The sequence below is a fragment of the Rhynchophorus ferrugineus genome, unplaced genomic scaffold, assembly GCF_030347505.1.
Source record: "Rhynchophorus ferrugineus isolate W39M unplaced genomic scaffold, kcgeb_rfMv2 rfM5, whole genome shotgun sequence".
Classification (NCBI taxonomy): Eukaryota; Metazoa; Arthropoda; class Insecta; order Coleoptera; family Curculionidae; genus Rhynchophorus; species Rhynchophorus ferrugineus.
The window spans coordinates 25,187,712-25,200,625 of NW_027472584.1; the positions used below are offsets into that span (position 1 = coordinate 25,187,712).

General features: G+C 32.1%; 1 protein-coding gene across 2 annotated transcripts in view; it reads right to left on the bottom strand.

The window, feature by feature from the left end:
• Sema5c (Semaphorin 5c) overlaps window positions 1-12,914 on the bottom strand; it is a 36,188-nt gene that overhangs the window by 4,925 nt on the left and 18,349 nt on the right. For both annotated transcript variants that reach the window (XM_076406500.1, XM_076406501.1), the window contains exons 2-5: window positions 8,937-9,047; window positions 7,222-7,321; window positions 6,786-6,993; window positions 3,531-4,701 (exon numbers count right to left, since the gene is read on the bottom strand). In XM_076406500.1, the coding sequence (XP_076262615.1) occupies window positions 3,531-4,701; window positions 6,786-6,993; window positions 7,222-7,321; window positions 8,937-9,036 (1,579 nt within the window). In that variant the 5' untranslated portion in view covers window positions 9,037-9,047. The remainder of the gene's footprint in view (window positions 1-3,530; window positions 4,702-6,785; window positions 6,994-7,221; window positions 7,322-8,936; window positions 9,048-12,914) is intronic.

The following is a 12,914-nucleotide window of genomic DNA, read 5'->3' on the forward strand; positions in this document are numbered from 1 at the left end:
TGAAAATGCGATAGAGGACATTGGGCTTAAAATATAATATTTTTTCATAAAAATAAAGTCCTTTCTTCAAGTTTATTGAGATGTGGTGTACATATGATGTCAGTGTGACCAATATCGAACTATAGATATTAGGTAATTCAATGCATTTCATATTAGTCAATGTAACCTGATTATTTAACTGTAAGAAGGTATTTATTGGGAACAGTTGGTTCGATATATATTATTTCTAATATTCTCTACAAATTTTTCGCTGAAATATTGGATCGTAGAACTTTTGTTTTGGGTGCGTTGGATTACTAATTTATTTGATGTTTTAGTGCAACCAAATATTTGCAAAAATCAATCTCTTTGATTTTAGGCCAAGTTGAGAGTATCTTCCGACTAACCAGTACAGTTGCTTGACTTTGAGACTAATCTGCTCTAGTTTTTATCTGACATGAGGTCTCCAATTTAACCTACCATCGAGATGCACGCCGAGGTATTTATTTAATTCTGCTTGAGGAATCAGGCACCGGGTGAGGATATAATTAGGTTTTTGTCATTTCGCCGCAACGCAAAATTAACATGGACATATTTGGAGCTATTAAGCTGTATTTGCTAGTCTCTAGTCCATTTGTAGATCTTGTTGATCGCTACTTGTACTTTTTCTGCAGTCTTAGGCAGAGATACATCTTTTGCCATGATAACTGTGTCGTCGAAAAATATTCAAAATGTTGTTTCTTTTGTTGTGGGGATATCAACAGTATAGAGCAGATACAGCAATTTCTGGCAAGATGGCAATCGATTTGAACAGATGGTAGTCAGAAGGCGATATGCCTGGTGGGTATGGTGGGTGTGCAGAACTTCTTATTTGAGCTGCTACAGTGTATCCTTCATAGTGTTGCTGTTATTTTTGGGAACGATACGTCGTTAATTTTGTTCAATAAATATCGGTAGATATCTATAGTAACCGTTTCATTGGTACTATTTCACCGTATGCACACCAAGACTTTATAGCTACGAATATTTTACTTCGGAGTCGATGTAGATAGCTCTGCCAAGACTTTTTGCATTTAGTATTGTCGTTTTAGATCCACTTTTCATCGTCAGTTTCTTTTGCCTGGCAAGTAGAGGAAACCGCGATGTTGAATTGAATACACTGAATCATTCAGTAAAATTAAACAAAAAAAACTGTTATTTTATGCAGAGAAACGTCGAAACCATCGAATTTAACAGTAAGTTTGTTTAATAATTTTTTACATTGATTCTTTTGAAAATCGATATCGCTGATAAAAATACACCTAACCAACCTCAAGATATACTACTGTTGCAACATATACTGGCGATACAATGGTCTTATCGTTACACGAAGATCCAATATCAGCTACAAGAAACCTCCAACTTCATCTAAACAAACTTGAATTGTGGTTGAAGCAGACAATATTAAATATCTGGGAATGCATTTTGATCGACGCTTAACTTGGAAAAAACATATGCAGCTTGGGCTTAATCTGAACCAAATGTATTGGCTGATAGGGCGTAGATCTAAATTATCTTTAGATAGCAAGGTTTTGCTGTTTACGTCAATACTTATGCCCATTTGGACCTATGGTATTGAACTGTGGACTACTGGCAAATCTGACATAGCAGTCATTCAGAGGTTCCAGAATAAAGTATTGTGAGCCCTTGTCGATGCCCCATGTTACGTCTCCAACAAACCGGTTCAGCGCGATATCCCCTTGGAACCCATAACGAGTGTGATTCAAGGTGTTAGTGCAAAGTACTCTGAAAGATTGTTAGTGCATCCCAATGCACTCGCCAAACATTTAAATGTGCACGATGACAGTGAAGTGCGTAGGATTAAACTATACTACCATATCAACTGATTAATATATACATAACAGGTCAATTGAAAAGTCCCCGGCCTGACACATAGAAGGCGCTAGTAGAATTAAATCCATATGTTTTTTTAGTTAGCCCTAACCCTCAAAAGATGCGTGTATAAATTTAACATCTGTCGGATAATTAGTTAGTGAATTATAGCATTTTGAGTGAAACAACTTTTGTTATTGTGAAGAAAATGGATAAATAGGAATTTCGCGTGTTGATGCCGAGTTTCCGGTCACTGCCCCAGGAAGACCAACCATCAAGGATTGGTATGCTATCAATCCTGGATTTGCAGTGGACACCCACAAGAGGTTGTTACCGACGGAAACATTAAAAAAATCCACAAAATGATTTTGAATGACCGTAAATTGAAATTGAATCAAATAACAGACACTCTAAAGATATCAACTGAACGTGTAAATCATATCATACACGAATATTTGGGTATGAGAAAGCTCTGTGCAAAGTAGGTGCCGCGTGAGCTCACTTTTGACAAAAACAACGATGAGTTGATTCGGAGCAGTGTTTGAAGATGATCAAGCTTAATAAACCCGAGTTTTTGCGTCGATATATGACAATGGATGAAACATGCCTCTATCATCTCACTTTGAAGTCCAATCTACAGTCATCTGAGTTGAGTGCACACGATGAACTCGCTCCAAAGCATGGGAAAACGCAACAGTCAGCTGGCAAGGTTATGGCGTCTGTATTTTGGGATGCGCATGGAGTAATTTTCATTGATTACCCTGAAAAGGGAAGAACCATCAACAGCGACTTATATATAGCATTATTGGAACGTTTGAAGGACGAAACCGAACAACGGCTGCATTTGAAGAAAAAGAAAGTGCTGCTTCACCAAGACACAAGTCAGTGAAAACGATGGCAAGAATCTATGAATTGGGCTTCGAATTGCTTCCTCATCCACCGTATTCTCTAGATCTGACCCCCAGCGACTACTTCCTTTTCTCAGATCTCAAAAGAATGCTCGCTGGGAAGAAATGTTGTTGAATGTTGAATAAAAAAAAATTGCCAAAAAAAAATTGTTTTACTATGGTAGGCCGGGCTTTTAAAATGACCTGCTAGAGTGAGATATAATAGTTTCTAGAATAAGTTAGAATAGCATTGTACATGTATGTAATTGCAATATATAATAGCATGTAATTGTACATCAGATCAGTGGTATAGTTATATTGTATAACGGAAATCATAAAAAAAATACTTATTTTAAATACTTATGCCCACGGGCAGATTGTTCAAGTTCTAGGAGATTGATAAAAAACTACACCTAACATAATTTGAATAATAAAGCTACAGAATCTGATTTAAAACATTTTGTTTCACGCATATCATTCATCATTCGAATGGTCTGATATTTGAATCAGTTGCGGTTCTTGTCGAACCTAGAGAGTAACAATATTACAAATTGAGAAAGTGTGAAATAACTTTCTCGAATCAGAAACAATCTTAACTAATTCAAATGCCGAATGCTGATGTACACACGGTTGGATCATATTAAATTGGTTATGATAATGACACGGTGACATGTGCCGTTGCGCAATCATTAATTAGTATGTCCTAAAGTTAGGCCTAGACGTGATTAGAATGTTATTTTGATACAAAATTATTTATGCCGCTTTACTATTATGATTATTAATGAGACTTACCTCCGTTGGTGGGAGTGTTTAAATCAGGACATGCGTTCATCAATTGTTTCCAGTATTTATGGTGGGGATCGCCGCCAGGAGCGGTGGTGCATTTATCTTCTAGTTCATTCCATCCGCAGTAAGGATCCATTGAGTGTAGACAACTGTCTTTCGAGGAATGTCGGGTACAATGTGCCGCCTCGATTTTGATCAAACCATTATCAGTAGTGGCGTAAATCGAGCTGGTTTCTTTCAAGAACTGCATGTTTTTAATGAAAGGTTGATATTGGGAAGCAACCTGCCATATTTCCACTAAACACGCCTGTTGCTTATGCTGGAGCATTGTTAGTTTTTTGATTAAACCTTCGTCTGTTGCGACATAGATGACATTCACCCGGTGATGTTTCACCGAGACTACGTCGACCGTTATATGGGAGAAACGTTCCAAGTCTGATATAAACAGGGGATTCAGAGTGGTGGCTTGCACAGCATTGTCCATCAATTGATACTTGGAGGTCTCGATCAGGTTATTGTGTTTGGACAGTTTACAATCGAGATGATCTCGGTTGGGGACGTATTGTCGGGTCCACGCGCTGTTCATATCGTGTTGATACTTAAACGGTCCGTTGAAAGCGTCGTCTATGGCTGACATATGAAAAGCACAAACAGCACTGCCGGCTATACTATTTGGTGGCGTGGTAAAAGTGGCGTACATCTTGTTCTCATCGGGTACATAATAAACACTTTGAATTTCATTGTAATAAAACGGATAGTCACCGCTGATGGAACAATTTAACCGTGCCTTGATAAAAGTGGTCCAATTCTCTTTAAGCATCGTATGGCCACCTTGATCGTTTTTACAGACGCGCGCTATCCTTGAATAAACCACTTTGCCGCAATTGATATATTCGACAGCCGTTTCTCGAAACAGAAAATAAGCAAATTTCGACGTTTCGAACGATCCCACGAATTGGGGATCGTTCAACCAAAAACTATTGTACTGTTTCGTTCTCAGCGTTCGTCCGTTGATTAGGTTCTTCGATATCAAGAAATCGGAACCGGAAAAATCCGTGGTACCACCGAAAAAATATTCGTTATTATCGGATATAAATCCTGTTACGCTGGCTGCAGGATTGTACGGACATTTTGCTATTCCACTGATCACTTGGGTAACATTTGAAATATTATCAATCTGAAATAAAGATATTGTTTTAGATTCTATAAATTAAAACAATATTTTTAATAAAAAAAATAAACCGACTTCAAAAAATAAATAAGAAACTCCCTAAAAAGTAAAAGATAATCAAACTTTTTAAAGATTTTTAACACAACAAAAAAAACGTTTTAAAATAAAATATGTAACTAATAATCGTTGTAATAACTAAATAAAAATAAACAAAAACCTTATTTAACCTATCTACTACACGTATTTTATATTCTACTATATACACACAAATTAGCTTAATACCTACCTAAACCTATTTATCTATTTACAATATTATTTTAACGACTACCAACTCATCATTTTGAAGTCGGTGCCAAGCAATAAATTAGATTTATTTTATTCGTAATTTTATGTCACAAAATTATTTTTGTATTATTTGAGCTCGGCACCGAATTCAAACTAATTAGTTGGTAGCAATTAAAATAATATTGTAAATAGATAAATAGATTTAAGTAGGTATTAAGCTAAATTGCGTGTATATATTAGAATATCAAATACGTGTAGTAGATAGGTTAAATAAGTTTTTTGTTTATTTTAATTTAGTTATTACAACGATTATTATGTACATATTTTATTTTAAGTCTTTTTCTTAAAACCTAAGTTTGATTATTTATTAATTCTTAGTGAGTTCCTTATTTATTTTTTGAATTCGGTTCAATTTTTTTGTTAAAAATATTTCATCAAAATTACCAGTTTGAAGAATTTATTATATTAATTGAAATTACACTAAAAAGGATATTGAAACAAGTCAAAGTTAATTATACTATTAAAAATTGTTAAAACCACGTGAACATATTGTTAATAAACGGTACTAATGACAATTAAACGGTTTGATGCAGCATATAGGGGAAAAAGATTTATAACAGCTGGATTGCCATACAAGTTTAATTTTACAGCATGACAACGCCAGGTTTTCATGTCACTTAACTTTACTAAAAAAATACGTAGCAAATTTCTACAGAGAGGAAATCGAGTGAAAAATAAGCTTCGCTTAAAACGTACCTGGAATAAATCAATTTTTCATTGTATAACCACGACTTTTATTAGTACAAAAAAGAGCGGAATCATATTTGTGCATTTAACAGTATCAGTAATTGTTTAAATACTATGTTAAACATTATTTTATTACTAATATAGTATGAATTAATTAATTAAAAAGTAGAGTCATCGTTTAAGACAATTTAACAAACGAACGGTTGGATCGTATTCATCCTACATGTATGTGTTTGAATAATATGTTTAATATTCGTTCATTACCAAATACAAGACATAATTAATTATGGTGGCAACTTTATTTAAGGCAATTTAAGAACGTCCAACATTTAATGTGGTTGTACTCATCGTAAACAGTCAAATTACTAAAATATTTTATTATTTCAACATACCAGATGTACTGGAAAATCATTATGGGGTTTTTGGGAAAAAACTACATAATTTTCAAGAAAATGGTAAAATTTATTTATTCATAGTATTGACCATTTGATTCTATACAACATGCCCATCATTCAGGCAATGTATGGATACCATCTCAAAAAAACTGTTTGTCCTTTGAGTAAAACTATTCATCGAGCTATTTTCTAACTTCTTCGAAATTGGCGAAGTGCTGGACTGCAAGCGCGTGTCCCATTAATACAAAAAGTTGATAGTCGAGCGGGGCAAGATTTGGAGAGTACGGCGGATGCGATATGTCCCATTCAAGTGCTTTCAAGGCTTTCTTGATCGGTTTTGCAGTAGACGGCACGTTATCGTGTTGTAAAAATCAAATCAAATCGGGTCGCTATAATCAGTGTATCACCCTTGAAGGGAATTATGTTGAATAAAAAAAACTAATTTTACCAAAAAAAAGTGTTTTGCTATGGTAGGCTGGGGACTTTTCAATTAACCTGTTACATAGTTAAGCCTAGCTACATCTGATAGAAAAACCCGTAGTGATTTTGCGGTACGCCTGGTAATTATGTGAACCTTCGAATTTTAAATATGAAGAATATTCATTTATTAGTGGTAATTCAACAGTTCGAAACGTTAATTAAATAAAGATAATGTACACTTACATTTCTCCAAGAACAAAGTGGAGAGAAAGCATTAGTTCCACAGGCGAAAATCTGGTTTCCGCTAGTTAAAAGAATTTTAATGAAGTTGTGACAGTTTTCTTCGTCTTGTCCTTTAGATATACACGAGCCAATTTTGTCCTGGGGCGCCTCCCAATTTGCGACTTCCAGCAATTCCAATTTAGATAAATGCAGCTTGTATAAAGCGTCCCTGCAACAACCATTCTTACGTCAACAACAAACATATTTAGTGAGATGATGCTAAATCGTCTAGAACGTATAATAATAACATACGTCTTCCGAGAATTTTAATCACTGTTGTTTTAACTGACAGTGACTTCTCTGATAATTATTGTTTGAACAAAACCTTTTAAGATTAGCTCGACTCAGAGAAATCCCAAGCAGTCGTTATTTTTTTGTTTTTTATACATATATTTACCTTGCTCCCACGAATATTTGATTTCTGGATACGTCAAATAACATTTGCGAGTAAGACGTAACACCATCTAATGGGAACCAGTGAACTGATGTATGCAGATCTGGAATTAAAGGGTTTTAATTTGTAATTAAAGTTTTTTAACCATATGAACAACATTTTTTCACTTTAAATATATTTATTGAGAAAAATTGGTACAATGTGTATTAACCGCAATGTTTTTGATCATTTTCTCTGTCGAAAGAAGCTCATAACACACTAGACTTTGCTGTTCCCACTATATTCACAGCAAGACTTTTTGACTATGAATATTCCGTTTCGATGACTACGTAAATGAGTTATCTATGACTTTTTGCCTTTGAGATTGTCATTTTCCCTTCTTTTGAATCCTTCCTATCGCATGTAATTGTCTAGAAATAGTTAAAGCCTCAACTGCTAAGGTGTCTGAAAATTATTTGATAGTTTGACCTAGTTTTTCGTTCAATTAGTCTTGCATATCATTGTTTTCAAACTTTTTCTGGCCATGCTTTGTTAACATGCAAGCACCTAATATAAGGTTGGAGAAAAAACCATGTCTGTTTATGGTTTTAAATCAATTCACCGTACAGCCCAGATCTTGTTCCATTCGACTAACATCAGTGGTGATTTCAAAATCCAAACTGTAAATCTGGTATTTCTATAAGTGGTTTAATACGTTTTCACAGCAGTTTCTCATATAAGTTTGATATAGCATATAGCAGCGAAATAAGCCTGAATTCACCGTACAGCCCAGATCTTGTTCCATTCGACTAACATCAGTGGTGATTTCAAAATCCAAACTGTAAATCTGGTATTTCTATAAGTGGTTTAATACGTTTTCACAGCAGTTTCTCTCATATAAGTTTGATATAGCATATAGCAGCGAAATAAGCCTGAATTCACCGTACAGCCCAGATCTTGTTCCATTCGACTAACATCAGTGGTGATTTCAAAATCCAAACTGTAAATCTGGTATTTCTATAAGTGGTTTAAAACGTTTTCACAGCAGTTTCTCATATAAGTTTGATATAGCATATAGCAGCGAAATAAGCCTGAATTCATCGTACAGCCCAGATCTTGTTCCATTCGACTAACATCAGTGGTGATTTCAAAATCCAAACTGTAAATCTGGTATTTCTATAAGTGGTTTAATACGTTTTCACAGCAGTTTCTCATATAAGTTTGATATAGCATATAGCAGCGAAATAAGCCTGAATTCATCGTACAGCCCAGATCTTGTTCCATTCGACTAACGTCAGTGGTGATTTCAAAATCCAAACTGTTCAGGTTTCGATATTTTCCTCCAATTTTTTTGTTCACTTGTTTACCAGACATTTTAACACCAAATATACTTTCAAAGTCTTATTTATAAAACTTAACGTTATCTATTAAAAATGTCTTAAGATTACGTACCACAACTAATATGTAATATGAAACATATAGTAAATATAAATAAGTATCATAATTATTTATATAATAATTCGAAACCATGATAATTACAAAGTTTATTTGCAGTTGAGAGTTAAGCTAACAAAACAACTTATTTGATTAAATCGTAACAGTATAGATGAAATAAATTAATTAAAAAAGAGAGATGATTTCGCTTACTCTACCAGACTAATAATGTTTTTCAGTCGAAACAAACGTCCAATTTAGTGAAAAATGATGTTTGATTGAATGTAATATTTCCACATAATTACCTTTATGCGATATGAATCTAAAATCATGTTTAGCGATCGTCAGAACTATTGGAATTAGCCCTAATAGAACGCTGATCTGAAATCTGCTATTGGATTCCATTATTGCATGTTCTGAAACAAAATATTGTTGTTAGTTAATTAAAAAAAATGTGCTGTCGTTCTGACTTTTTATTTAAACGTACAATTTTTAAACCTCAATATATGAGGAAAAATTGAAATATTGCTGGGTTTTTTTTAATTAACAAGTTATGTATTTATTCTATATATCAAAATAACATGGAAAAAAATGTGTAACGTATTAACAGGTTTACAAAATAAATAATTTACTGATAAACCAAATTCATTTAATGCGTTTCTTAAAATTACCGAATAACATAGAAATTAACCCAGCACCAGAAATGAACAGTATAATTGAAGGAATTAATTACCCCAAGTAAATTAAGGAATTGGTAGTTGAAAAACGAAAAAAAGTCAGCAAATAGCTGAAGCTGATTATTTAGAACAAACCTTCAAACACAATAAAGGTGAACTATAATATAATTTATGAATATAAGTATAATTTACGGTTGAATGGGTGCGATAATTTGAAGGTTCATCTACTCACACCAAAGGAAGTTATGAAAGTAACAAAAACTGACATCAGTTCAAAGAAAGTACCTGATTACGATTTGATAACTGGGAATGTGGTTCAAAATCTAACAAGAACGGGAATTATAGAACTTATCAATATAGATATAACAACAACTGTTTTAAGTACTGACTCTTACTCAGAAAATCAAGAGAATTGCGAAGAGATTCAATTAGGGCTGTTGGCCACCGAAAAAAAATCAATATTTCGAAATATTTTAAACCTTTAAAATCAGGTACCTTATTTTTATTTTAATTTCATTAAAAATTATATTTAATTTACTTTGGAAAAATTTCGGCCAAAAAAATCGAATTTTTTTTCAGAAAATATCGATATATCGATATATATATATATATATATATATATATATATATATATATATATATATATCGATATATCGATCTTGTAGTACAGTGATGTGTAGTTAACAGAGCAGTGTTAATTAATATATCAACTTTATTGTTATAGAGACTAAGCAAGGAACTCTATATATACCTAATTTTAAGTAATTGTAAACAAAAATAATAGGTTAGTCGGTAATAACTAATAACAATGTATTTTATTTAAAAACATATCGAAAAATAATGATATCAACATTTCCTGTTAAGTATGTAACATTTAAAGTTAAGAAAATCTACCTGAGTCGTCAGGTATCATTTTATCCTGTTTATACACTACCAATATTTGCTTTTCGAAACGTTTATATAAAAGATGTCTAATTATAGGTTACTAAGAAACGAAAACAAACAACAAATGATAATTTTCAAGGGAATGCCTTTGGCTGAGGTGTGTTGACATTCTCTCAGCTATCTCCTCCATTATTCAAAAGAGATGACATTTTTATCTCTATGCGTTTCTCGTTGATTCTCATATCAGGGCAACAAACTTAAAACAGCGCACAAGTTTTACAAACTATTATAGTTAATAACTTAACAAACGTGTTTTAAAAGAATGATGTTTCACACCAGATTACAATCTAATGAAAATGCTACTCCAGTTTCGATAGTCAATTAAATGCTAATCCCATGAAAGTTTGACACCTTTTAAGACCTGTTTTTTAAGTCTGATGTATTAACTAGCTAAAAACTAACAGAAAAAAATATGTTGGTCTTCAACGGACGTCCTAAATCCATCACCATAAGGTTTAAAACATATTGTATATATTTAAAGAAATCGTATTACTTATCAGGTCAAGAGTATGAAGTGATACAATTATTTACCCATGTTTGGTAAGACCAACTTTGTAGGTTATGTATTTTTTTGCATTTTATTATCTGATTGACATTTATTATCTCGTATTGCTTTAAAATTATGAGTTACAACTGTAAAATGAGGGCATATTATCATATCTGCCGTTTATAAAATGTAGTAAATATTAATTTGTCTTAACGCTATCTGTATTTTAAATCCCAATGTTCTGTACAACCTTTACGTAACCTATCATTCGTAAATTATTCAAATGTTTGCTTACCATTTTAAACTAATGCAAATTACTGATAAAATTGCCACAGTTGTTTACATAAAATGGAACTTTTCCTTGCAAATTACCTGGCTATAAAGGAACACAATAGAAAGCTGCATAATATCAAATTTTAGTCGATTCATTCATTAATTCCCAATGTCTAACAGTAAGCATTGTTCGAGAATATTGAGTGATGTCAAATGACACCAAATCATCAACAACAAATGCACTAAGTTTCAAATAGAATTCATTTTATTTTTAACCGACTTCGAAAAAGGACGAAGTTCTATGTTCGGCTGTATATATGTATATATATATATATATATATATATATATATATATATATATATATATATGTATATATATATATATATATAATATGTACATAATAATCGTGTATATTTGTTGTATATTCCACTATATACACAATTTCGCTTAATACCTACCCAAACCTATTTATCTATTTACAATATTATTTTAACTATTATTTAACTATTACGAACTGACTATTTTGAAGTCGGTGCTGAGCCCAAAAAAAAAACAATACACATGGTAATAACTGTTGGGTAACCGGGTAATAGGGTAATAATTTTGTGCATATTTTATTTTAAAATGTTTTTTTTTATTACATTATTTAGCCATTTTTATACGACAATGATGTTTACAATTTACGAAATATTTTTTTAGTGTTTATTAGATATAATTTTATGATTATTGCAAGTAATATGAATCTAAATTTAATAATAAAATAAATATCAAGGAAAATACTTTGATGAAATGTACGTTTTAGATTGCTACAACTGATTAAACGTTCCAAGAATTCCGTAAATAATGAAAGAATCTCATCTTATTAATTTGTTTCTTGGGGTGAACTGGAAAAAATCCAGAGGCACCGAATCGGAAAACCCTAATTGACTTAGCTGGTACATTAATACAAGCGAGATGCTTATATTCCCTGTTGCATAATTGATGGATTCACAGAGAGACAATATAGTATCACCTCACGTATTAAACTGTATATCTGTCGGACGATATTGTTACATGACAAACATTAAAGTTCCTAATTGAGACTATAACAATTAATTCAAAATTAGTCTGCTAGAGTCTGTATTGATCTATCAGATATTAAATCGTTATATTAAGCACCGCTGGATCCTTTATTATTATACTAAACTACAATTACAAATTGATTTTTAGTGATTTTATAGTAACTTATGCAAATATGTTGAATTATTAGCTTCTTCGATTAGCAACGATTTGAAAAATAATAATGCACAATATTTATTTGTTAACTAATAATAATAATGTTAAGAAAAAATATTTTAAAAAATGCAGAAATGCATGAGGAGGCATACCTTCTGACTATTTATTCACTTTAAAACTTGTCTGTTTTGCAACTATACTGTCATATTCAATTGGCTTATGATATTATTATATTAAACTACAACTACAAAATGATTCTTATTGATGTTACATTAACTTATGCAAAGGTGCTTAATTATTAGTTTCCTGGATTAGCCACAGTTTAGATTAGCAATACTTTGAAAAACAATACCGCACAATATTTGTTAACCAATAATGATAATGTAAAGAAAAATAACTTCAAAAAGTAGACGTGCAAGTAGTTGCATATATCTTATTAGTTATTAGCGTTTATATACATTGAATAACTCAATAATACTAAATAGAAAACTGTTATTTTATCTAGAGAAATGTCAAAACCATCAAATTTGACAGTTAGATTAAATGGTTTAACAGTTGTTTACATTTATAGCTCGCATTTTCACAAACAGATGTCGCTAGTCAAAAAAAAAATAGAAAATTTGTTAAGACTAGCAAAATTACTCGAGGATATCAAAGACTCATTAAGACATGTTAATGATGTCAT